The sequence below is a fragment of the Mesocricetus auratus genome, unplaced genomic scaffold (assembly GCF_017639785.1).
Source record: "Mesocricetus auratus isolate SY011 unplaced genomic scaffold, BCM_Maur_2.0 Super-Scaffold_4256, whole genome shotgun sequence".
NCBI lineage: Eukaryota > Metazoa > Chordata > Mammalia > Rodentia > Cricetidae > Mesocricetus > Mesocricetus auratus.
In genome coordinates this window covers 86,779,871-86,805,914 of record NW_024429182.1, presented here as the reverse complement: position 1 = coordinate 86,805,914, position 26,044 = coordinate 86,779,871, and the positions used below count along the sequence as shown (strand labels likewise).

Here is a 26,044-nt window from a genome sequence, read left to right as displayed (position 1 = left end):
ACCTCTCTGTTTGCTCTGAGGTGTATGGGAGAGGATGTCATGGAACAGGAAAAGACATATTAGGAAATACTAGAAATTTTCAAATTTTATTAGTTAGTACATAAGTGAGATGGAACTCAATTTTATACACCATCTTGACCAAGCTTCCCATCACTCCTCATGAGTCTTGCTGCCATCATGCATCCCAATAGGATGGATGCAAAGGGCCCTTCACCCCTGTGCTGTGAATTCCCAGAACCTCCAGTCACAGGCTAATTGTGAGAGCACATCAGACCAACACAGATTGAGATCTTTTTATAAAATAGCTGTCTAGTGCCCTTCAGAAGTGTCAGAGCCAAGGAAGATAGCGGAATCGCCAGAGATTAGAAGAGGCTAAGGAGACAAGATGACTCAATGTGTGGGATCCTGGATTAAAGCCTGGAACAGAAGATGGGTGTGAATGGAAAAACTGATGCAATCCAAACAAAGCCCCTGGTCCAGTTCACAGTATCATGCCAGTGTCTGTTCCCTAGCTTTGATAACAGTGCTGCAATTATTGCTGAAGCTACATCAAAGGGGGCTGGGGAGGCGTGCTCAAGAGCAGGCTGTACTTCTTTGTACCTTCTGTGTAAATCCAAAGTTATTTCTGAGTTAGTTTTTCTTTAAAGATTAGGGTTGTGGGTGAAGTTGGGAAAGGGAGTACATAGGAGAGGAGGGGAAAGCCGAAAGCCTTTGCTTACTCCCTCATCACACTCTCTACTCATCAGTCAAAATGATGTATTTTGGAAACTATTTTATGTAACACTTCTCTATTAGAACTGATTTTTTTGTAATAACCTTTTGAAGTGGGACATACTTCCCATTTTGTAGATGGGGCAAATTCTGAGACATAAATTGCCTAGGTCCAGGGCTGGGAGGAAGAAAGAATTCAAACCCTAACTGATGGGTTCCCAAGCCCGTATGTCCATCCTTAAGACACATGCATTGTGCTGTGGTCAGCAGTCCTAGAGGACACCCCTGTGGCCTGCACTTGCTCCCTCAATCCACGGAGGAGCCCTGTGTCCTGATGATACCTGGATTCCAATGTGCTGTTTTAACCTTTGCAGCTGCCAGCCTTCTCCAGCCGTAGCTTGGGCTCCATTCAAGAGTGTGCTAGAGAAAGTGGCAATCAGAACAAAGTCAAGTCCATGGCCAATCAGCTGCTAGCCAAGTTTGAAGAGAGCGCACGGAACCCTGTAGCCCTGAAACAGGTAATGCTATCATGTGGTCCCTGTACCTACCCTACCAGTGGCAGAACCCTGCTGGCTAGAGATGGCCTTAAGTTTGCCACCTGGGTCTGACAAAAAAAATACTTCTTGTTCCTGGTTATGAAATAGCAGGCTTCCATGCTTCCATGAGGTCAGATAGCAACTCATTTCTACTTTGGAGTCATAACATCCTGTTAAAACATTTAGGCCTCCATGCTGAATCCCTTAACAAGTAGGGGTGATGCCATTCCAGTAGAAACCTATTTACACCAACAGACCCCTGGATTTGGCCTGTGAGCAGCAGTTTGCTGGCGCCCATCTTGCAGTAATTAAATCCACTTCCTAATTTGGTTTTGCACTCAAAACATGATTTGTAGCCAGTGTGAGTTGGGACAATTCAAGTTGAAAGGCTGTGTGGGAGAGGACTTCCCCAGTCCCTGGTGAGGTGAGGCACCCTGACCAGAGATACTGGCTCAGAGAAAAAGCAAGGACTTGACTGACGTCCTCAGTGTTCCCTGGCACCTCTCCTTGCCCCCATGCCCCATCAGGTCCTGCAGGGTCTCTGTGTTTGACAGGGCAGGCTGGCTGCTGTGGCTTATGCAGAGTCCTCACTTGAAGTCTGTGCCCATAACTTGGTTTCTCTCTTCTCTTGCCTTTGGATGTGTGTTGTCATGTTACAATATGTTGTCATGTTATAAAACTCTGGGACCAGATTCCCTTTGTCTATGCTGTGCACTGGTGCCAAGACAAAATTGGGCTCATTTGGTGGGAAGAAGGGAACAGTCTCTTCCCTGGTTAACTTTAGAGGCAAACATGAATGTCTTCTTGGTTTTAGGATTAGCCACACCCTTCATGAATAACTAACCTTCCCTAGGAAGTGGATTTGTTACAAAAGGGCAATTTTCTTGAGTTCTGTTTTTGTCTAAACATAGATAATTTCAACGGTTGCTCCTGGAGGCCTGGCTCTGTTCTTTTGGCCTGGACATCCCTGTCCTGGAGTGGGCAAGACACTCTCTGTTTCTAGGAGGACTGTGCTGGTCACCCTAGCCTGGTGTAGGCTAGCACTGATGGCCCAGAGCCCTGTGTTTAAGCCAAAAGCAATGCCTGTGGGATTCACACATTGTCCCAGAGCAGGGGACTACAGAACTTGTCCATCTACATGCTTGTAGAGCCAGGGATCCAGTTTCCGAGCTGGGCTGGGCTTGCAGGAACCTAGCCAGCCCCATCTCCGCTCATCCGCGTGGCGGAGTCTCCTAGTCTGCTTTCCCTCTTCCCCATTCCACACGCCTCTTCTCACGAGTCTCTTCTTTCCTGTCTCCTGGGGCTGCTTCTGTGGACTGCTTTCTCCTCCCAGGACTACCACCGTGTCTCGGGCATAGGTAAGCCTGTCTTGTGCTCTGCCTCTCGCCCTCCTGCTACCTCTCGCTGCCCCAAGCTGGAGGAGTCCACTCCCAGGCTTCCACCTCCTCTGATAAGGCAGGTAGGGCTCTCTCCAGTGGATACTGTTTTGGTAAAGCCAGGGGGAAGGGACTTTGAGCCAAGGGGTGGGATCCATGGCTCCCTCCAGCATCCATATATAGCTGAATGTAGAATCCCTGTGCATGCAGACACAGTTCAAGGTCACTATCCTTATGAATAAGAACAACCACACAGGCAGCACCTGAAGTATATGCCACTGGACCCTGTTATCCAGCCAACCATGCACACTCGATGCTGTTTTGGGGGTGGAAAGTAAACATCTCCATGTGACCTCTTTGGAGAGTTCCTGTGCTATGCTTTAGTACAGAGGTGTTAGTGAATAAGCTGATTTCCAAGCAATTGAAAAAGCAATAGTAGAATGGACAGGGTGGCTGGGAGGTCATGGCTACACTCACTGAAAGAGTGAGGCTGAGGCATGGTAAAGGCCTTTTCAGATGTCTGAGCGGCCAGAACATGCATGGAGACACTGTGGCTTATCTCTTCTCTGGCTTTGGAATCTGGACAGAGTCAGGATGAGTGCCCACAGATTCCAGGGTCATCTGGTCAGCACTGAGCATTGTTATGTGGGGTCCCAGAGATGGCTAGCAGTAGGTGAGGTCAGATGCAACAGCAGTGTGTGTGTTTGTGTACCAGTCTTATGAGGAGGTGACTAAGGTGTACCTGTGTCTCCTGCATACTCAGGCCCCTAATGGGATGGGTCAGACCTTCCTTAAGGTACCCTAGGCAGTCTCAGAATAGAGAAATGCATGGGAACCAGGGCTACAGAGGTTTTCTTGGAGGGCTCTTGGGTGAGGCCCAGGTCTGAGTGCTGGGGATACCAATTCAGGGTGCAGAAGCTCCTCCTCCACCCAGCTTGTCTGACAGTTCTCAAGGTGGTCCTTATGGGGGTTCCTCATGGGGGTGGGGCCTATAAAGGGAAGGAAGCTGACTTCCCACTCTCTCCCAGTTCTCTTCCGTGGTGGCAACAGGACAGGTGCTCAGAGAACTCAATCAAGTCCCTGCTAGTGGCGAGTGCCCAAGCAGACCCTGGAGAGCCAGGGCCAAGTCAGACCTGCAGCTGGGTGGGGCTGAAAATCTCGCTGCCCTACCTCCCACCTGCCAAGGGGCACTGGCCCTGTCCGGGGTGCTGCGGCGGCTGCAGCAAGTAGAAGAAAAGGTTCTTCAGGTGACCACCCTCTCTGCCCGCCTGTGTCCATGTCCCATCCCACCCGCTCCTCACCCACCTGGAGCCAGGCCCTCCTCTGCTTCCCTCCCTATTCCTCTGTCTGCTGTGTGCGAAGAGACAAGCCTGGCTCACTCCTTCCCCTCTCCCTTGGCCATTGTCACCACCTTTCTCCTTTCTCACCTTGGCTGCAGAAGAGGGCCCAGAACTTGGCTAACAGGGAATTTCACAAAAAGAACATTAAAGAGAAGGCAGCTCACCTGGCCTCCATGTTTGGACACGGGGATTTCCCACAGGTAAACCAGGGGCTTTCAGAGTCTTCAGGATCCAGGGCGGGATGTCTAGCCAGGTAGCCAGGAACCAGCCCCAGAAGCACAGTTCTCTTCTTTCTTTTCTATAGTACAAGAAGCAATTCACTTTTTATGCCATTGATAAATTTGAGCTTGCTTCTAAGAGACCCGGATGTATAGTTTTGAGATAGACACATTACAGCAAAGGGAAACGGAGGCAGGAGAGTAAGCTTAAGTGAAAAAGAACCCCCCACCCAGCAAAAGCAGGGGCTTTAAGACCCTAGTCGGGCTGACTGTGGTGGCACAAGCCTTTAATTCCAACACAGCAGAGGCAGAGGCAAGTAGATCCTTGTAAGATTGAGACCAGTCTGGTCTAATAGTGAGTCCCAGGACAACCAGGGCTATACACTGAAACTACAAGTTCATGCAAAGTAACATTAAGTCAAATGAAACAACCCTAGTTAAGGGTTCCCCATCTTCTGACTTTGGAATATGATGCTGTTATCCACAAATGTGCTTGGTCACATTTATAGATGTCCTGGGATGCGTGTGACCTGTGGACCGCAGCTTGGGTACATGTGCACTTAGATAGTTTCTAATCGACTTTGAGCTCCCTGGGAGGGAAAGAAGGACTGCTGGTCAGCTGCAAGGTTCTGGGTGTCTTAAAGGTGAAAGCAAGCCCATTGCTTGTGCTGTTACTGCCCATCCCCCCAGTCAGGGAGGTAACCCTCAACTTCAGCTCTGCTTCTCAAAGCAACAATGCTAAGCTAATGCAAGAAACTTTGCCTTAGCATGGGAAGTAGAGCTTCCTCCAGGCCACCTACTTACTCGGTAACTGGTAGAAAAAGAAGAGCTGGCATTCTGGTGTTCGCAGAGCAGGAACTGCGAGTAATAGTGAAGCCCAGGAGGTGGGGGTGGGGGTATCCTTGTAAAACCCTCCTCCTTCAGCAAGCTATCTCTAGAACACATCTCAGTTACCTTCACTCAGCCTCCTCCTATGTCTCTAGCTGTCAGTGGAGTCATAAACAAAGGAGGAATATTCTGCATTGAGTTCATTGCCAGGGTTCTAGCAGCCTCCAGGAGGCCAGCACAAGTGTGTGCCTACAGCTGTAGAAGCCCCAGCTGTGGTGGGCTGCCCCCACCCCCTGTTGGCTCAGGCTTCTCCCCTCCTAAACCTGCAGCTGCTCCCTCATCCCAAACTCTTCTATGAGGGCTTCTCATGAGCACTGCAGTCTAGGGCAGCTCTACACAGGAGCAGAATGGGTCTCCTCGGAGTACTTCAGGGAGCTGGAACTGTAGCGGAGTGCAGTGCAGCCAGGAGCCACGTAGTCCCACTTGGCTCTAAAGACACACTTCTGTGTCATCCTGAGACACGGGCCCCAGGATCTGCTGCTCCGTGGGTTTGTTAAAAGCATGATTGCTACACCTGCCACAGCTATAACCCTGCTTTCTTTCCTGTCTCTGTTCCATGCAGGACAAACTTCTGTCTAAACGTCTGCTTCACAGTCATCCTCCTTCTCCTCCCTCTTGCCTTCCGTCTCCTGATCCAGCTGCTCCTTCCTCTCCACCAGCTGCCGACTCTGTTTCTCCTGCCAGAAAGGTAGTCACCCCTAAATTATTGCCTCCTCCACCCCCTGAATGTTGAGATGTTCTCGGGCTCCATTTGGCCAGCACAGCCGAACATCTGGAGCTAAGCTTGGCTGGGATGAAAGTTTGTTAGATAGTGTACGACAGTCCTAGATCCGGTTTGGGTTTTCTTTAGTACATGCATCTAGCAGAACAACTCGAGCCTGCACTGCCAGCATCACTCTCACACAGAAATCATTCACCGGGTACTCGGATGCTGAGCCCTGCCCAGATGCTGAGAAAATAAAGGAGAATCTTTGGGCCCCATGCTACAGTTTGATGGAAGCACCACTCCATCATAAGAATAACATTTAACATGTGGCATTGCTGAACTTTGGCATGCCTGACCTAAGCAAATGGCAGTTTCACACAGTAAACTTAATGCAGGATTTATTACTCATGAAGTTCTCGAGATGTATAATGGGCAAGATTATAAGAACATAAAGAAGCCTGGGAAGGGTTTGGAGGCAGTGGTAGGAGACCTGTGTGGAAGATTCCACAGGGATAGTTTTCTAGATAGAGAGCTAGGGTGTGGTAAGAAGTGATTAGCATGTATAAAGGTAGGCTGATGTCACCTGACTTTGGGGTGGCAGAGTGTAAGGATTACAAAGAGTGAGAGCAACATACAGCACTGTCATGATGTTAAGGAGTTTCACCCTCTCACTGGGCTAGAGCGAGCTACTGAAACCTACACCCTATGTTCTTAAAAGATGATTCGGGTAGCAGCACAGAAGTTAGCTTGGAGGGAGGGAGGCAGGGAACGAGCTGTGATTTAGTGGATAGTGAAGTGTTCTGTGGACAAGAATTAGTTTGGGTCTGTGGCACATTTTTAACCTCCAGAAAGAGTGAGTTCTCTTCTGCACTTAATCTGTTGGCCTGGCTGCTGCTGAGGTCAGCGTGCAGGGCTGAACGTCCTGTCTGAAGGACTCCTGTTTGGCTCCTGTGTTGTTGAGCTGGGGCACATCCAGCTTCATGCTGTCATCTTAGGAAAAAGTGCTAAGTTGTCCCTGTTTTGTAGCTGAGAGTTCTGTTCCCATTGACAGCCCTAACATCTCTAGGGAAACGTGTATAGAAAAAACGCCCACAGAAAGATGAAATAACATAACCTAGCCCCCACCTGGGCATGAAGTTCCTCCAAAGACTAGGAGGAGGTGACATGAGGGGACACAAACAGTCAAGATATCAACACAGCTGTATCCTGGCCAGTGTCAGAGCATTGGTCAGCTGTTTGCCTTCAAGTTCTCTGGCCTGTCTGGTCATCTTGTCTCTCTCCACCCACAGTGTCAAGGGGTCCTGGCTCACACCACGATGAGCTGTATGAGTGGAAACACACATTTTTGTCACCACCACCATTAGGTCTCAGGATAGATTTTCCATCAAGGATACTATTTCCTGCTGTGGGGAGCATTACCTGCACCCTCGGTCTCGGTGGGATAACAGGAATGAGGGGGTCAGGGCACTGGGCACAGGCCAGGCAGTGGCTCTAGTCATTAGTCAGAGCCACCTTGCATTTCCCTGCCTGACCTTTCTCCCACTTCCTGGGACCTTCAGGACTGAGCTCGACAAGGCCTTCCCTCTCTGTCCCTAATTCTCTTCTACCCTCAAAAAGTTCTCTCTGCCCTCTAAGTGATAGCACGAGACAGAACCCGGGGGGTCTGACAGACACTTGTCACTAATAAGCTTATCCCTATCACATTATCATAGAGCCCTTTCCAAGGCCTTTCTCATCAGGTTCTCGGGCAGTTTTTTAAAAAGGTCTCTCATTAAGCTAGTTAGTGAACCTTCATTTATCCAACAAGTATTTCTTAAATTCAGTTTGGATACTTTCGGGCTCTTGGTATATGCACCAATAAGTCAGAGTTAAGTCCCTGCACTATGTAGGCTTGTGTTATAGTAGAGGAAAAACCAATGTTAATGTGACATATAAGTAAGTCATTTATGTCACCAGGTAAGATGATGATTGCTATGAAGGATGTAAAGTGCTGGCAGGAGCCCAGGGTGTAGCAAGGAGTGGTATAAAGTGGGATTAGCAAGAAGGGCTGTCCTGTGACTGTGAGAACTGAGCAGAGTCAGAGAAGAAGACAAAGGTTTAAGGGGTCCATAGCTCTCAATCTGCAGTTCAGTGGTCTCTCTGGACCAGGTAGATGGAGCTCTGGCAGAGGCACTAGCCCACAAGTTGTGTCCATGGGAAACCCCATACCTAGGGAAAGGCTGAATGAGATTGGCTCAGAGATGGCCCTGCCCCTTAAGCTTTGTTCCTTGTTTCTGTGGGCTTGATACTCTGTGGACAGAGCCTTTCTGTCTCCCAGGCTAACTTCGGTCGTGAGATGGTTATATATATAATTGGGACATTCTAACAGCTTCCAGCTTGTTAGTCACAGGCCAATGTGTCTTTCAAATGTGGCTGGGGATAATCCAGGAGCTCTTAGAAGTCACCATGGCATGGTAGGTAAGTGACTGAATCTCTCTGGGCTTCAGTTTTTCCCTCAGTGCCCACATTCAAAGACTCCTGCCATTCTCACTGAGTCCATGACAGGCAATTGGGGATGGAGTTGTGAGCCTCTTTGAGAGTCTTCCCAGCCTTGGGCCTACCCAACCTTTCCTTCCCTTCCAACTCCTTGTCCTTAAGTCAACACTAGACTTTGCATGTCTACCATCATGCTAGCCTCCTCTGGGGATGGACCTGGCTGCCCCTTACAACAGATGCTTACTTGTTTGATAGACAGTTGCATTCCGTCCTGGTGGAGCACAGAGCATCTCTCCCAAAAAGAAAACCTGGAGCTGGATGCTTCTTCCTTCAGTTGAGGAAGTGCTCTGATTGCACAGTACGAGGCTGCTACAATTACAGAAGATTAAGGAAGAAAAATATCTGGAAATTAGGCCTAGCTTCACATCAGGCAGCATACACTGATCCTGCCTTAGGACTTCAGACCCTAACTCTGAGAGTCCTGGATTGGTCACTTTGTCAGGGGAGCAGATTTGGCCAAACTTACTATGAGAATCATATATTACCCACAGGGATGCAAACATGAGTCACCAACCCCAAGAGATGTGGCCAGGGCTCAGCCTCCAGTCTACACCTACCTTCTCAAATGATACTTTGATATTCAGATTGGTCCTGGGGGTTTTGTCTGAATAAGTCTTGAGGCTCTCTTTTGTACCACCCAGCATCAAAACCTTGGACTTTGGGTTCCATCCCCAGTCTTATAACCAGTATCATTTTCTCTTTTGTCTCATCAAACCCCTATCACTCATTCATTTTTTTTCTTTGAAAAGATGAAGCCACATCAATTTGGTCCACAGTTTGACTGCTGACATTTGCCTAGGTTGTAGAGCTCTTATAAGAACAAGATGGTGGTGAGTGATTGCACAGCTGGGCTGAGGATTGCTTCACTATGGTTTAACCAGCTGACAGAGCCTGAAGAGCAATGAGTCTCACAAGAGGAGCTTCCTCTGCCCCTTGGGGTGTTTGTGTTAAGACAAGATTTTCAGGATTTACTCTGGGATTTATGTATTAGAAGGAGATGCCATCAATGGGAATGTTTTGGCTGGGCAACCTGTCCTGTGTTATCCCTTGCTAGAACAGATCTCAAGGTCCCTCCATCCTTAGCATTTTCCCTCTGTCCCATGGATAGGGTTAGGCATCACAGTGGAGATCTCCAGTGCACATTCCAGTCTAAGGGTATTTGAATATGTCAGTACTGGTGTATATTAGAGAAGTGGGATGTTACTAAGTAGAAGAATCTAAGCTTAGAACCAGATTTGAATTTAAAGTACCACTCACTCACTGTGTGACTTTCGACAATGTAGTGGGCCTCTCTGAGCCTTAGTTTCTTTCTTTTTTTAATAGTTTTTTCAATATGAAAAGGTCTTATTAAAAGAAACAATAACATCAGGTAAAAATGCAAAAAATGGTGCAATTATGGCAAAATGTTTAGAAATATCTACACATTTGTCCCATAGGACTACAGTATGGAGCCCCAGTGTAAAGACTTTAAAATGTCATTCAATATTCAGTGCCTTTTTAAGCATCTTTAAATGGGGCTCCATTTCCTTACAGATCACATCCACTTCTCCTCATGCACCAATGAAATCAACTCGACACTTACACATCAGCTTTGTAGGATAGCAAGAAACAAAGACAGACATAAACAATTTCTTCTTTCCTATAACATAGTTACAACTATCCCAGTTTTCATCTTGTAAAAACTATATAGGAAAAGTGCTACGTACATTCTTCAAATGCAGAAACATAGTTGAAGTGGGATTGGCATTTGTTAGATCTTTTAATCCTGTAGTACTCATTGTGCCTTTTACTAATATTCTCATACTATGAGAATGTACCTTAAGTTTCTACACATAAACCCACACATATAACTAATCTTACTTTCCTAGGACCTTTTCTGAAATCACTTTAAAAGTGGCAAAATATCCCGGTTATGTAACGTAAACAAATAGTTCTTCATATAAAATTCAATATATATTCTATTCCTATAGCAAATTCCAAACCTTGGCTTTGATACACATTATGATACCCTCAATATACACTGTTATAGCAAAAGGACAAACTGTTGCACAGATTAACAGAATCAACCTAGCATGGAATTAGCCACAGTGTTTTGTTCTCTTACATATCATATGGAACATGCGCATTACTGACTTGATGTTCTATGTCTTGTTTTCAAGTAATACATTTTCTTAAATACAGAGATTGTCAAAGTGACAGGAAATCTTACTCAAGAAAGCTTTCAAAAATAAATTATATGGGTATCTCGTATAAAAATTATTTTCCCTCTCATTAGCAATGCAGAACTATAATATAATTCAAAAATTCACAGAAATAATCCTAAAACAGCATGAAGCAAAAGAGAACACAAGACTAACTAAAGAGGTAAAAAAAATATTGATTGACAAAGTTCACAAAGAGATTAGGAGAAACTGTATATCTCTCTGTGTGGGAAACAGACACTATTTCTGTGAATGCTGTCCACTTAAGTTCCTGCTTCAGAGAACCATCTCTACTTATAGGACCTTTGCAAAGTCGTCTACAAAGTTTTCTGCAAAAGCAGGTATGTGATGCAAGAGGCAATGTTTTCAGTTTGTTTCACAGTATCACCTTTCAATCTGTGCAAGACTTTTTATCCAATACAATCCATGCCAGTTTTCTTCAAGAGAATCAAACTATTCTGACTGCTGTGTGTATATTACTCATCAGTTATAGCAAGCATAGTAATGAATATGCCATCAATCTGAATGCCTGCTTTAGGCAAAGCAGGCATGGTTTGTCCTTCATGTTACTATTCCTAACTAATTGAGAAACTTGTCAGTTAAATATGCACAACACCTTAGTACCTACAGTACAGAAAGTTAAAATTCTGTTCACTCACTCATCCTTCCTTCTACATAACCTTCAGCTAGAAAAGTGTTACAACAGAAAAATATTCACTACTGTTGAATGGAAAAAATAGAGCGGTTGTAGCTGTAATGTGCACCTTAAAAGCCACTGAATTATGAGATCAATGCAAGACTCTTGTTTCCAGAAAACAGAATTTTAAAAGTAGGTGTTAGACTTCACATTACAAGTTAACTTTCATGGTACCAACAATTGGACAAATAGAGGATGGAAAATAGGTTGAGCAACAAAAACAGCCTGAGTTAGTGCAAACTTAGAATTATAAAACTGAAACAAGTTAGATCAATGGCCATCAGCCACATCCCATCACACAAAAAGCAGACCTTGAATAGATAAACGGAGTTTATTCTGGAAAAGTACTACCTTTAGGTATAGATTTATAGGCTGATCACATGGAAAGTCCTTCTATGAGTCCATTTATTCATATCTATAGAAGTATAGGCTTCTACAGTAAAGACACGCTGATGATTTTTACAGCTTCCAGCTCTGTAGACGGAGTCCTTGTATACAACTGCCAAGCCCTGGATTCTAGGCACAGTCATGGGGGTTAAAAATCCCCAGTAGTCTTTTTGAGGCTCCTAGTTGAGGAAAAAAATCTCTCTGTAAGACATAGATCTTTTTTTGTGCCCCACAGCACTATGGAACTCCATTGCAACTGGCATGACACAAACATTATCCAACAGTGTTCTCTGCTGTCATAGCACTCCACAGACTTCAGGGAGTTTCTGCCACCACCTTGATACACAACGTCCTCCAGTTGCATACATTTTACCACAGTAACACCCTAGTTTGCAGCCTATTCTGGCTCAAAGCAAGGATGGCTTAGATAGCCATCTATTGGTGGAATGGTCATACATCCAAAAATCATTTTCTGCCTTCTGATCGATGGAGACCCTACTGCTGCTTGGCCTGTACTCCTTGCAATGTAAATGTCATTATCTGGTGATATAAGAATCCCAATTTCTCTTAGGTCATTTGGTGGTTTGCATAGTGGAAACACTCTTCCTGTGACTATATCTGGACACGGTACTCTTTGCTTCTTTCCTGAGTGTTTTTGTGCAGAATCAAAACATGATCATTTCAGAAGCAGTCATCCCAAGCCTCTGTGAAAGGCCATTGGTGTTGGATAGTCCCTTTACCTATAGCTTTTGACTATGGCCTCTGCAAACTGAGGTGGAATTTTCTAGATAAATGTATCTACCATCAAAGGAAAACATATACATTTGGCAAGAATTTCTGGAAAGTGTACTTTTCACATTCTGCTGATGTTCAAACCACCTTATACTGCTTTCACAAACATGTTCTTCCTAGTCAACATTTATATCATCACTAGCTAGTACGCTTATGAGTTGATCTCTTGTCAGCTGGAGAAACTCTTGCTCTTTGGTGACACGCAGAAACTTTTAATGGATTATTCTTTTGGTCCATCTCTGAGTCCCTGATAACCATAATGACCAGCAAAGATAAAGACCCCAATAGAATTTTGTGGGTCCAAATGACTAGTCATATACATAGCATACTGGTCTTGTATGGAAGGAATTTAGAAGATGCTAGTTGGAGTTAACAAAGCATCTGTCAGAATAATTCTAGAGGTATATGCATAATTCAATACTAAATCCATCAATTTAGCTTCACCGCCGATAATTTGACTTCTTTCTGAGTTGTTCTGTAAGGCCGCTAGTAAACATGGATCTGAAGTAGAGGCTGATTGCAGTGAGAACATGGATATGACAGGAAAATGTTCTGTGATCCACTTCTACTACAATGTCTGTCAACTCTCCTTCATCGTACATTGTTTTGGGTTGCTTAATAATACTGCAAGCATTATTAAGGGTCTATGACTTTGTTGGTTTTAGCTGAAAATGGAATCCTATTTGTTGTTGGGGAAGACTTACTTAAATCTGCCAACACAGCCATTTCTCCAAGGGGCCCCGAGAGCCTTAGTTTCTTAGCCCATAAGCTGGAGATATATCAACCACTCTTTGCAGTGATTAACATATGCAAAATGGTTGAAATATTGAGTAAATGTTCCCTTACCCAGTAGAAGAAACATCTAGAAGAAAGCCAATTTACCTTAAATGCACATCTTTGAAATAGCAGTCATTTTAAGGGTTTCCATTTTCTACCATAGCCACTTATGAGTAAATGACGTTCTGGCTAATTTAGAGTCCAAAGGGATTTGAGACTCACCTGCAGATCTATGAAGGCTAAATGCATATGATCAATGTTACATGCCTGTCAGCACAGGTAAAGTTGGGTAGATGAAGACTCCCCCAAGGGAACTCACTACCCTCAAGGCTTGCCTCATATCAGCTCTGAGTCTGTCATTTCCAATATCCTCATAAAAGACAGTGTAGGTACCTTGCTGTCTCCTTGCCTTGAACAAAGATGAGGAACCAGGTCTGAAGGCCTGTTCTCTGTGGTCTTATCTAGGGGCTCCTTAGTGGGGGATGTCCTTGATCCTCAAGGCCCAAGAGACCACTCTGGTTCTGCTTATTGAATCTTCCCCTTCTCACAAACCTTCAGCTCCAAACTCCTGGAAGCTTGATTCTTGTTCCCTGACTGTCTTGTGTGGGCCTACTTGATGCTCAGAACACGCTAGCTGGCCACAGATGACTCAACTCTACACAGAAGCACTACCTGGTCACCTGCTGTGTGAGCTGAGTTCTGGGCCAAAGGTGGGGAAGTCCCACTGTTTTGACTTAAAGGGCCCCGCAACCTGCATCCTCCTCCATTGAGAGCACCATGTCTGCTGTAACAGAGGTAGAGAGATAGCTAAGACAGGACAACTGATATCAGGGATGTAGACTTGGGGAGTAGGTGAACCAGCCCAGTCAAGTGTAAGAATGATTCCCACATCTAGAGACCTAAGTTGGAGAGGGCCACAGGGCTATGTGAGGACTGTCTCTTTGAAGAAGGCTAGCCAGCCCTGCAGCCTCTGGAACCGATGCTTGTGACAATATCCGCGTTGCCGTGTTTGAATCAGGAGTGTTTTAGGGAAGACAGTCACACCACTCTTGTTTGTGCAGAGGAGAGAGAGTGTGTGTGTAAAAACCAGAATTCAAAATGGCATGTATGACTGGTTATTTGCCAAGGACCTCTGGGTGCCCAGCACTGTGTAAGGCTCTATCATCCTATAACTCATGCTAATGAATTCGCTGAAAAATAGTTTGAATTCAAAAGGAACAGCAAACAATGGAAAATATTTAAATGTAATTCTTAAATTATAAAACTATAAGATATATAAGAACTATAAAATTAGTCTTGGGGATTCTAAAATTGATAATTCTTAGTTTTTTGTTGTTGTTAAATCAGATTGTCCAGTTTCACATTTAAATAAATCCTTCCCAGTCAGATCACCAGTGTTTCCCTCACCAAGCCCTACACCCACAAACACATGTGGCTTGTCATTCAATGTATGTGAGTCTTCTTGCTGAGAATGTGTGGCTCTTATGCTGTAATCACTGCCAGGAGAAATATCTCAAAGTCCACAAACTATGGCTTTTATCATTTCTCAGAATACGGGCCACCTGGTAACTCTCAAGCTGGTGAAAACATGGTCCCCAGGAGACTGGGTTATAGTACTCCTTTCACAGAGTCAAGGGAGTCTTCATCCTGTCAAGAAATAGAATGACTGGATAGATGACTCAGTTAAGAGCATTTATTGTTCTTGCAGAGGACCTGGGTTCAGTTCTCAGCATCCTGATGACTCACAAACACCTGTAACTCCAATTCCAGGGGATCTGATGCCCTCTTCTGGCCTCTGAGGGTACCAGACATACACATGGTACATGGACATGCATGAAGGCAAACCCTCATACATATATTATAAAATGAATAAATCTAAAATAATTTTTTAGAAGGAAGATAACTCCCAGTCCTGGGAGTGATGCTCACTTTCATGATGATTTTGAGTAGGCTTCAAGGGTCCTCTCGTCCCTTGGAGTAAGTCTCCAACCTTTGAGTGCCTAATGGTGTCTGTGAATCAGTGATCTGGGATGGTTCCCAGCAGGTGGGAAGGGCAGCTGGGCGTTGGCTTATAATGAAAAATCTGGGTGTGGTCTTCATCTTGGATGTTACTGTCTCCCAACTCCCCACCCAGGTGACTTGCACAGCTGATTAGAACAACTGAACAGGCTGTGACTATCCCAGTGTGTTTTGGGGACACCCCCAGCACCCTCACAGCCCTCTTCAAGCTTCAGTGATTTCTTCCTAAGACAGGATTGCTTAGAAGTTCAGTGGCATAAAGTGCTTATTAGCTAAGTAGTTAATAAGGTCTCATTAGACACTTGGGTTTCTAGTCTCAGACAGTGCAGGTTGAATCTTGGCTCCATCAGGAGGCAGGTACTGCCTGTGGGTGTTGAGCACCCCTCATCTCCTTTCTGGGAGAGTGATATGGAGCCAGTTCACATGATAGGAGGCTGGGTGGGCAGTACCCAGTGGGAAAGCTAGCCTCCCTCCTTTATTTTCAAGCAAACCTTGTATTCTACAGCCTCTCTCTGAGGGGCAGAGTCGGGTGACCCACTAGGGAATGGAACATCAGAACAAGCTTATTGTTCTGAACCAATACACCTGAACTTTCCTAGAAGGAGGAGCCAGATTTCTTGGCTTGCGCAGGTTCCTCAAAGTAGAAAGAGGTGTGTCAAAGCAGAATTCTAATCTTTCCCAGGCTAGACCTGTGGACCCAGGTGGGGCTGAGGAGGTGCCTCACCTGGCAGCTGCTGTTCACAATCAGGAACATAGGCTTTGCACAGGCTGAGGCGGCCCCAACCTACACTAGAGGGATAAGACCCCTTACCCCAGCAGCCAGCAGCCGTGTTCCTATAGTCCTCAAGAACCCTCCTCATATGGAATGACTACCAAGCCGCTCTTCATGGTACAGCTTCTAGACTAACCAAAGGTGCGAGGATCTCTGTGGCCTTGTCTTCTTCCTGCTCAGTTTGCTTTCTGTTCACCCCAATGATATCTGCTTTGTCTGAGATCTGAAGAGTTAGCATCTGATGCTGGGGTGGCTCTGCTACAGGAGCTGGGAGTCCATGCTTGGCTGTAGTTCCCTAGATCTCCTGCTTTGTTCTCAAGCCTGACTGTTACCACTTCAGACATGGCTTCCAAGAGCAGTCTCCGGATTTGGATGAAAGGCACTGTTTTATCACATAAGCCTCAGTGTTACTTGAAGCAACGTCTACCAGAGTCCTGGCAGCCTAAATGGCTTCTAGTTCTGTCCAGGCCTTTCAGAGGTTGAATTTGGAAGGCTGCAGATATTGGAACCTCCCTCACGAGCCTGGAGATCACAAGTAGTACTTCTGGCCCCTTGGGCTGTGCATTATTCACCTCCTGTCAGAGCAGACAAAGCCTTCTCAGTATGGTCTGTCAGAGCTGCTGGGGAAGGAGCTAGTGGGCTTGGCTGGGCCTGGATGTGTGATTTATCTCATCCCCTGTTTGAGCTGTTCAGTGATGCCAGTCTATAGCCATGCCCCCAGAGCACTGTCTTCTGGCTGTTGTGCTTGGCCACTGAGCAGCCTGTAGGGTGGGGCTAAGACCTAGTTCCTTTCTATATGGGTTTCAAGGCATGCCACAAAGCAATGAGCTCCTGGACTTGGTTCACTCATTTAGGAAAATGCAGATCTTTGCATCTTAGGAAACAAATCCCAAATCCGTTATGTACAAGCTCCCTCCCCCAACCCCTGGCTGTAATTCCATTGTCTGTGATTTTATTGTTTGTTCTTGGGTTTGTTTGTTGGTTGGTTGTTTTTCTGAGTTAGGGGTAGGATCTCATTCTGTAAGTTAGGCTAGTCTATATCTCACTATGTTACTCAGGCTGGCCTCAAATCTAGTCAGATTGCTGAGTTTTAGGATTCTAGGCATGTGCCACTGTGACTGGCTCTACCTCTGATGTGACAACACTGCATAGCTCATAGGAGTAGGAATGTGGACTTTTTTCCTTTTGCTACCACCAGTTTGGATGCTTTCCTTCTGTTAATTTCGATAACTCTGGTATCCACTCCTGGTGGTCTGCTTTACCTCTGGGGACTCTGGAGTTCTGCTTTCCTGTGGGCTGGAACCTTCATTCCCTTGCCCTATGTTCCTGCTGGGTGCTAACTGGCTTTCCTTTTGTCTGTTTCCTCACTTCTGCCCTTGGCTAGCTGACAGTAGGGAAAGTATCCAGCGGAATAGGGGCTGCAGCTGAAGTTCTGGTCAATCTGTACTTGAATGATCACAGACCTAAGACACAGGCCACCTCTCCAGACCTGGTAAGGAAATGCACTAGCAGGCTCCACCTGAAGACATTTGCCCAGCCTCTCCAGGCAAGAGTATGGGAGGATCCAAAGGTACCCTTTCTCGGGGAACAGGGGAGTACTGACTGCAGGCTGAATCCAGCAGAGGCTGGGAGAAGCTACATTTTCTCAAAGACTGACTTCACGTGGGTCCTTGTGTTCACTTCCAGGAAAGACATGCTCCCTGCTATCTGTGGCTTTCAGGATCTATTCAACATCAGGCCTGCGGGGCTGCTGGACAGGTCCCCCACCTTCAGCATTTAGTGTCCAGCCTAAGCAGACCTGGGAGCTGAGACATGTGAAGCAGGGCGCGTACATCTTCCCTCTGGCTCTTTCTCCCCTCGCTCTAAGTGGCACGTTGCCATCAGCAACACTGATGATGGTTGATCTGGTTTCCTTTGGGCTCATTGACCTGGAATTGTCCAACACCAGTCTGCTCTAGCCCTTCCGTTCCCCACTGCAAGTGTGGAGGGAACTGCAAGACACAAGCTCCCCTTGTCTTCACTCTCTTGAATAGATTTGAAATCACACCCAGTCCTCACTTGGTCCCTATCACTGCAGGGGGCAAAGACATTACCACACCCTGTCTTGGGTTTTTTTTTTTTTCTGTTGCGATAGACTACCCTGACAAACCTAACTGCAAGACAGAGAGTTTATTTAGCTCACTGTTCAAGGCACAGTCCATCATAGCAGGAAGTCAGTCAGGAGCTTGAAGAGGTGGACACATAGCACTCATAACCAGGAAGCAGACAAGGATGGATGCAAGCTTACTGCTGTCCTGTCTATGCAGTCTGAGCTCCTAGCCAATGGTACCACTCACAGTGGGTTGGTCTTCCCATCTCAGTTAACTAATCAAGGTAATCCACCACAGGCACACCCAGAGGCTCATCTCCCAAATAAGACTGGATTCTGTCGAGTTGACAACTAGCGTTGATCATACACATTGTCACTGTAGTACCCAGTGACATTTATCCTCTAGGATAGACTGCAAGAAACCAACACTAGGTAGACATATTCAAGCAATATGTCCACTCATTTAGATCAGCCTGGGGGGGAACCCCTGGAGGGAGGAGACTGTAAGAGGAGTGTGTCTCCCTGCCCCCATGCTCTTGTTTGCAGTGACATAGCAGCCAGGAGCCCTGAAGACGCCGTGGTTTGATTAAGAATTTTAACATCCCTAGGCCTGGCCTTTAAAAACCTATTTGGCCCTAACACGTTGCTCTTTTCTCCTGGCCCCAGGAATCCGTGAAAAGGACATTTCCCCTGAGCCTGGGCGGCAGCGACACCTGCTACTTTTGTAAGAAGCGTGTGTACGTGATGGAGCGGCTGAGTGCTGAAGGCCACTTTTTCCACCGTGAGTGCTTCCGATGCAGCGTCTGCACCACCACCCTGCGCCTGGCTGCCTATGCCTTTGACTGCGATGAAGGTAACCCCTGGGGGCCAGAACAACACTAGCCTCTGTTCTCTGTCTCAGATGTGACCTTGTTCTGGGGTTCCAACCCTCAGGAGTCTGTGGGACACCCAACACTTACCAACAGGGAGTATGGTATCATCAGGAATGCTAACTAGAGAAACTTGGAGACCTTACTGTAGAGAGCAGAGGCCATTGGCACCTACAGTGAGTCTGCTGAGGGCCCTCACTTACCTCACTCGGCCCTACCACTTTCCATGGTGCCTGTGAGGCCAAGATAAATCAAACCTGATAAACTGCGATATGCCCAGAATTATACCTGGCACGTAGTAAGAGCTTAATGAATGATGGCATACTAATAAAGTGTGAAGGGCTGGGGAGATTGCTCAGGAAGTTGAGTGCTTGTCTTGCAACCATGAGGACTTGAGTCCAGTTCCTAAACCCAGGTTTTGTTGGGACCAGACATGATGGTGCATACCTATAATCCCAGCACTGGAGAGGCAGCCTCAGGTGACTAAAACAAAGAAATAATAGTTCTTAGTTCATGAGAATGTGGGAGTTATCTGCAGTATTTATTAGGTTTTCCCATTATCACCATCATTATTATCATTATTATTGCCATCATCATTGTTACCATTGTAGAAATGGGCAGCAATGCTATCCAAAAAGGTACCCAGCAGTCCTGGGCAGTGGCAGTTTTACCCAACAGGTACCCTGCCTGGGTCTTTTCTCTCATCACTGACCAGCTGTATTGACACCCAAGATTCCAAAAAGAACTGGGGTTGAGGGGGGGAGCTCATTCTCAGAGCTACTTATTTTTCTCCCTGACAACTGGCCTTGTGAAGAAATCTAACTTCTGTTTGGGTTGGGAGTCACCTGAGAGTTTTAGCCCCACTCAGGGAGTTCCCCCATTGCCAGCACCTTCTCTGAGGGAGGCAGTAGAGTGTTGCTGCCTTGGTGCCACTTTAGGGCAGGTGGATAAACCCTTGCTCATGTCTGAGGTAAGCTCAGCTGAGCTGATTTCCCTGGCTGTTGTATTGACTGGACAGTGATGAGCATTTGTTCCCAAGGTTCTGTCTACAGAGAAAAATCATGTTGTGTGTGTGTGTGTGTGTGTGTGTGTGTGTGTGTGTGTGTGTGTCTTCTCACAGGCAAATTTTACTGCAAGCCCCATTTCGTTCACTGTAAAACCAACAGCAAACAACGCAAGAGACGGGCGGAGCTGAAGCAGGAAAGAGAGGTATGTTGGTCTCAATGGCGGTGGGAGAGCAAGGACCACCCCGCCCCTGTGATGAGGTCTCTAAAGGCAACCTCAAAGTTAGACAGATTTCTCTAGTCCTGGAGGGATAGAGACTGCTCCCAAATAAATAAGAGTCCCCTCCTAGAGTATTCTTTTGTCTTAGTCTGTTCAGCAGCCTCTGGGTTGGCCCTGTTTCAGACTCCAGGTCCCTGATAGGTACCTAGCTTCTTCTGAGAAGCTTGCACGTGTGTCAGGACTCAGCTGTATGCTGAACTGTGCAAAAGCCATGTGGTCACACTGTCCAGGAATCACAGGACACTGTTTCTAGGAAGAAGGCTAAGTTTCCGGGTCCCTTCCTAGGCCTTTAAAGCCACCACTGAATTAACCCATGGTTTGTGGTAGCGCCCCCTCTGACAGCTCTCAGGAAATACCGTCTCTCCAGTTTGATGAATCGCCTAGCACTAATTGAAACCCACAACTTGAACTTTCCTAATGATACAGTCTTAGGCTCACTATAGGAAAACAAGAGAATAAATAAGAGAGGGGAAAGGGTAGAAGAAGGAAAAAAGAAGGGGTAGAGGCTGACAATTCAGGAGTAAAATTGCTGGTTTGGGTTGTTTTAATTGAGATAGGATCTCACTATGTAAACTTGACTGGCCTGGAACTCAATAGTTAGCCCAGGCTGACCTCAAAGTCACAGAGATCTACCTGTCTCTGCCTCCTGAATGCTATGGTTAAAGGCATATGCCACCACACCTTGCTTAGGAGTAGAATTTCTAATGCTATTGAAAGATTGTATTTTATGCATGGTCAGTATCTGCTTCAGTAGTTCCATTCTGTTGGGCTTTTACACCATTTAATACTTTCATACTTGCAAAGATGTTTTTTTACAGTAAATATATTTGCATACAAATCTTAATCCCTATTTCTAATTATTCACGTACTATATAACAATACAAGTAGGTATGCAGGGTCAAAGGGCATGCATATTTTGAAAGCTAGTGAATGGTATGGTAAGTTTGTCCCCTTAAAATCGACTTGTGCCCACATTCAACACCAGTATGGGAGACACCCCAATTAGTCTCTCACTGGCTCAACCTGCTCCATTGGAGGCAGCCTCTGAGACGATTGGACTAAGTGCTTTTGCTTTGCTGTCTTTCTCAGGAGGAAGGGACATGGCAGGAGCAGGAAGCCCCTCGGAGAGACACCCCCACGGAAAGCTCTTGCGCAGTGGCAGCCATCAGCACACCAGAAGGCAGCCCCCCAGGTATCTCCACCTCCTTCTTTAGGAAGGCACTGAGCTGGCCTTTCAGACTGACAAGAGGCCTGCTTGACCTGCCCAGGAGCCTGCTTAGGTGGATGCAGGGACTCCTGAATGCTGCTGGCCACCATGTCAGGGACAATGCTCACAACTACTGCTTCACGTTTGAGGTCCTGAGCCTGGGGCTGCTACTTCTCTGGGCCTTCTCTGAGGTCCTGGCCACCATGTACAGGGAGTCTGAGGAATCCCTGGAGAGCATCCGCAGCTGGTTGCTCAGGTTCATCCCAGTGAAGCTGCAGTGAGGTGCATGCTACCCCACAGTGCCCTAACATTTCCAAGTGTAGACCCCGACATTGGTAGTTTGCTCAGGCTCTGGCCAGTGTCTGTAAGCAGTTAGTTCCAAGCCAAAGAGTCCCATCCTGGCCACTTCCATCTGGCTTTGACAGGGTCGAGCATCTCTTCATGGTGCTAGGGCCAGGGGCAACATGAAGGATTTTTTTAAGAATAGCTTTGTATTGTTTTGTCTTTTCATACCAAAGCGAGCCATATTTCTAGGTTTACATTTCAATTTTTAACTTTTCATAAGCCAAAAAAGCATTATTTTTCTACAAGTACTTCCAACCGTTTCAACTTTTATCACCAGTTTTACAAGGCCTTCTAACTTCACAATGAGTTGAGATTTGTTGCTACCAGCAAAGTTAATGAGCTGAGACTTTAGAGCCACAAAAGGGCCATCACCAGACCAATGCCTTTTGATTTTTTTCATACAGATGCCACCTGTTCACAGTGGGTGTTGCATTTGTTTGTTTTCAAAAACACATATGTGTAAGACCATAAGGTTAAAAGAAGGAAGTAGAGGGGTAGAATAAACCACAATTAATCAAAGCACACGGCAGTGTGTCAATGCTGTCTGTCCTCAGGGTCAGAGAGAGGTATTTTACTCCTATCTTTTGAAGTCAAAAAGTAGCTTAAAAGCTTTCCCTCATGCCCACCCAATCACAGCCAATGGCATAGAAGCACAGGGCTACCACACTGCAAACATACATTTTCCTCCCACTAATGGGCACTGCAGTGAAGCCCATTGGCACTTGGCCCTAAATAGCTGTCAGGCTGATGTAATGCTAAGGACAAACTATTTCAGATGGTGTCCTTTTTACCCCTATCAAGTCCCCAGCCCAAGCCGCAGACTGAGTCAAAGTCACTGAGGGCCATCATGGCCAGGCTGTCTCTGCCTGGTGTCCTTTGAACCTGAGAGTACTTGCTGATCCTGATCAGTGAGCCTTGATAGTGGTATCCTGGCTGCTCAGTCATATTTCACCTATACAACCAGAGACCCTTCTCCTAGTGCCCCAGGAAAAAAAAAAAAAAGAGTGTCTGGTGGTTTCAAGCCTAAAGTGTTTTCTACACTGGGTGTCTGGAGAAGACTACCACTGTCCCCACCCAACTCTGTGATGCTCAGTTTCTGCAGCAGGTTGGGCAACTGGAGGGTTGATAAGGGCCTTCTAAGTACTCAGGGTATCTACAGTCATGGGGTACAATGCCGCTATGGAGAGCTGCAACCACTATAGAGTGCCCGCCAAGATTAAGAAGGTCTGGTTAAAGACAAGGCATCTTGAGAGTTTTGACGTAAGTTTCTGTAAGGTGGGAAAGAAGAGTGCATTTCTAGAGAGTCTGTTCTGACGTCATGGGAAAGACAGGACATGGCTATAATCAAGTCTATGAGAACCAGCACCTCTGACCTTGCTGGAACTATTGCCAGCGTGATGACGTACATTGTTATTTGCCCCACTTGTAGCTGGGGTTTTAATGGTCAAGCATATGGGAGAAGCCCTTGAGCCCTATTATGTTTCATTATGCCACATGAACTCTTGAGGTCATATTATAGTGATTTTCTCCAGCTCAGGGTGGGCTGAGATGGGCTGTGGAATGCTCTGGGAAGCCAGAGTGAACTCTCTAAAAAATGTCATTTATAGCCATAAGGAGGCCGGTTTGAATTACTCTGGTAGACAGGGTGTGTCTGTCACAAGGCCTAGACATCTGTATGTTTTGAGACCTTGATCCTTCCTGGTGGGCAACAGCAGGGGCAGGTCCTGGGAGACAGATACTCCAGAAATGAATTTGCCTGGAGGATGAGTGTGAAACCCCAGAGTACAATGGACACCAAGAGGCTACTGGGGCTGAAGGGCCTGGGAACATTTATGGACAAGAATGGGGTTCTATGAATGTGCAGATGTGGTGCATCCGCTCTTGGAAATGAATGGCTGACCGCCACCAGGAAGGTCTGTCTCTCCCAAGCACACAGTTGTTTGTGGCAGGACATGGCTGCTCTGTTTCCACTCCAATGCCTTTTCCTCTTGTGATTTGGACTTGTTTTACTCCCTGGCTAAGTCCTCCTTTTTGTCTTTCTCTTTCCAACCTCACACTGTGGCCGCCAGTGCGTTTCAGCCTTCCAGTCCTACACCCACTCCTTGGCTGACACTCCTGCTCTAAGGTGACTGATTTTCTTGGCAATTTTTAGAGAGAGGTACTAACCCCCACCCTGCTTCCCGCACCCCTTCCTCTGCGTCAGTGGTACTGGTAGCACTAATGGTGTCTTGCATACTAATGGACTTCCTAAGGCATGAGTGGTTAACAGCATGGGGTGGGGGTCAGCTTGAAAGCCGCGTTCTGCCTTCCCTTCTTTGGAGCCCAGCCAGCAGCCTGGGTCCACAACAAGTGCATGCCCCCCTCACCCCCCATCCTTGCCACCCCGGGCTGGCCTCTCTGCATGCTTTCTCAATTGCACCTTCAAAGCCTCTTGTTGTCTTGGGAGGGTTCACCATGATTGTGAGACAACACCGTATAAGGAGGCTCTGTGGCCTTTGAAAACGTGTCTGCTTAGTGACCTTTTAAAAAGGACATGTCTAGGAATGTCTTCTTCAGTCAATTCTAATACGAAGATTACCGATGACTTTGATTGGAAACATAAGTTGCTCAGTGTGGTGAGGCTTTAAGCGTAGACTTGTTCCCAGACTCTGTGTGGCCAGCCTGACCCATGCTCTGTACGGTGAATTCGATGAAGCTAGCAAGCCTGCCCTCTGTTTCAGCCTAGGGCCTTGCCATGCATTTCATACGCCTCTGGGCTCTTAAGTCCCTACTGGTTAACAAGCTTTAATCAGAGCAGTCACGGTCACAGGAAAAGGGCTGACTTTCAGAAATAAAGCAGGTCACCCGCTGTCCATACTCCTGTCAGTCTATCCAAAGCACATAGTCCCTCTGCTCATTTACCTGGGACAGTGAGACGGTCACATGGAGGGCAGAGAGCAAATGTGAGTCCAGCCCCACGTGCCCAGACTGCAGTCGCAGTCTGTCTCCTGTAGCTAGAGTTGCCCTGCCCTTCAGCTTCTGCCCAGTCCTGCATGCTGCACTTGCTTGCTGTATTGGAGCAGAGCCCAGCCAGTACAAAGCCCTCTCCTCTCCTCTCTTCTCTTCCAGCATTCCCCTCTCTAAAATGTCAACCAAAGAGAGCCCCCTTGCTCTCAGCCTCCTTAGCTAGCCTCCTCCCCATCTCATGGCAAAGCATGTCTGTGACCCTAGAGAATTCATTTACAGTGCCATATGGAACCCTGTATTTTACACACAGCAAAATGATGTTTAGGTTTATTTATGATATTTGATGCTGTAAATGAAAATAAATATGGTTCTTTATAAAGCTCATTGTTTCCTCTCTTCTTTGCCGTGGAAGCTTCTAAACCTCAAACACGGGCCTGGTTTAGGGGGGCCGTCCTCTCCTAAACGGCTGGCGGGGCTTGCACTTGTGGTGGTGACCCGGGACTCTGTGGGGCTGTGCCAGGGCAATCTGAAATATTACCCAAAGGTAATATTTGGAAAAATGTCAACAATACTCCGGTGCCAGGCTTTGGGATCTCTTCCTTAAAATGTGTGGTACTTTGCTGTTGTAGATGCTGGGCAGAGGAGGACAGGGCCAGTATGACTTCAACTCTTAGGAACAGGCTATGCTGACCCATTTCCCTGGTACCTGCAGATCATGGCTCTGTAGAAGGGCTTTACCAAAAGCCCACCTGTTTTGATTCTTAGAGGAAAAAAATGAGTCTTTTCATGGTTTGTACTGGTCCATCCAAGTGGTGGGCGAAAGGTAAGGAGGAAGGAGTGAGCTTCGGTCTCTGGAAGTCAGTGAACCAGCAGGTATGCTAATTGGTGTCCTATGCTATGAAGTTCCACCCACCTGGCCATTCTGCACAGTGCCCAGCAGGCTCTGCCCAACTCCATTCTGTTTAGGGGAAGGACTTGGAGTCTCCTTTGACTATCCTGGACTCCCCAGGGAAGAATTTCTGCCATTGCCAGATTGGATGTGGTTGGGCTTCTAATACTGGAATAAGAAGCCCCCTGGGAACTATGAGGGCCCTGGCATCTCCCAGAGAACATATCTGGGATTCCACTCTCCAACTCAGTTGCTGGTACTTGTGTCTGCTTTCAGAGCCACCTCAGGTTGTGACCTAGGGCACCTGTCTCCCTTCTCCTATGGTCAAGGAAGGCTATTAGGGACAAGAGATTAGGTGGAGGGGTAGGCAAATGACTGACTCCTTAACCTATACAACAGTTATTTCCTGATGCATTATTCTAGGTCCAAGAGACATAGCAGCAGACTCCAAAAAGACCTT

The 26,044-nt window shown here is 46.6% G+C and overlaps 1 protein-coding gene and 1 pseudogene across 8 annotated transcripts in view; one reads left to right on the top strand and one right to left on the bottom strand.

Moving 5' to 3' along the window:
• The window catches only part of Mical2 (microtubule associated monooxygenase, calponin and LIM domain containing 2), a 130,031-nt gene extending 104,957 nt beyond the window's left edge, over nt 1-25,074 (top strand). For 3 of the 8 annotated variants that reach the window (XM_040756242.1, XM_040756240.1, XM_040756241.1), the window contains 9 exons: nt 1,086-1,229; nt 2,581-2,706; nt 3,652-3,870; nt 4,062-4,163; nt 5,632-5,757; nt 17,340-17,447; nt 18,711-18,897; nt 20,034-20,122; nt 21,287-25,074. In XM_040756242.1, coding sequence (XP_040612176.1) covers nt 1,086-1,229; nt 2,581-2,706; nt 3,652-3,870; nt 4,062-4,163; nt 5,632-5,757; nt 17,340-17,447; nt 18,711-18,897; nt 20,034-20,122; nt 21,287-21,685 — 1,500 coding nt within the window. In that variant the 3' untranslated portion in view covers nt 21,686-25,074. The remainder of the gene's footprint in view (nt 1-1,085; nt 1,230-2,580; nt 2,707-3,651; nt 3,871-4,061; nt 4,164-5,631; nt 5,758-17,339; nt 17,448-18,710; nt 18,898-20,033; nt 20,123-21,286) is intronic. The other 5 variants (XM_040756244.1, XR_005881159.1, XM_040756243.1 and 2 more) reach the window with 5 other exon arrangements.
• LOC121135493 lies at nt 11,503-13,113 on the bottom strand (annotated as a pseudogene).
• Nucleotides 25,075-26,044: the final 970 nt, after the last annotated feature.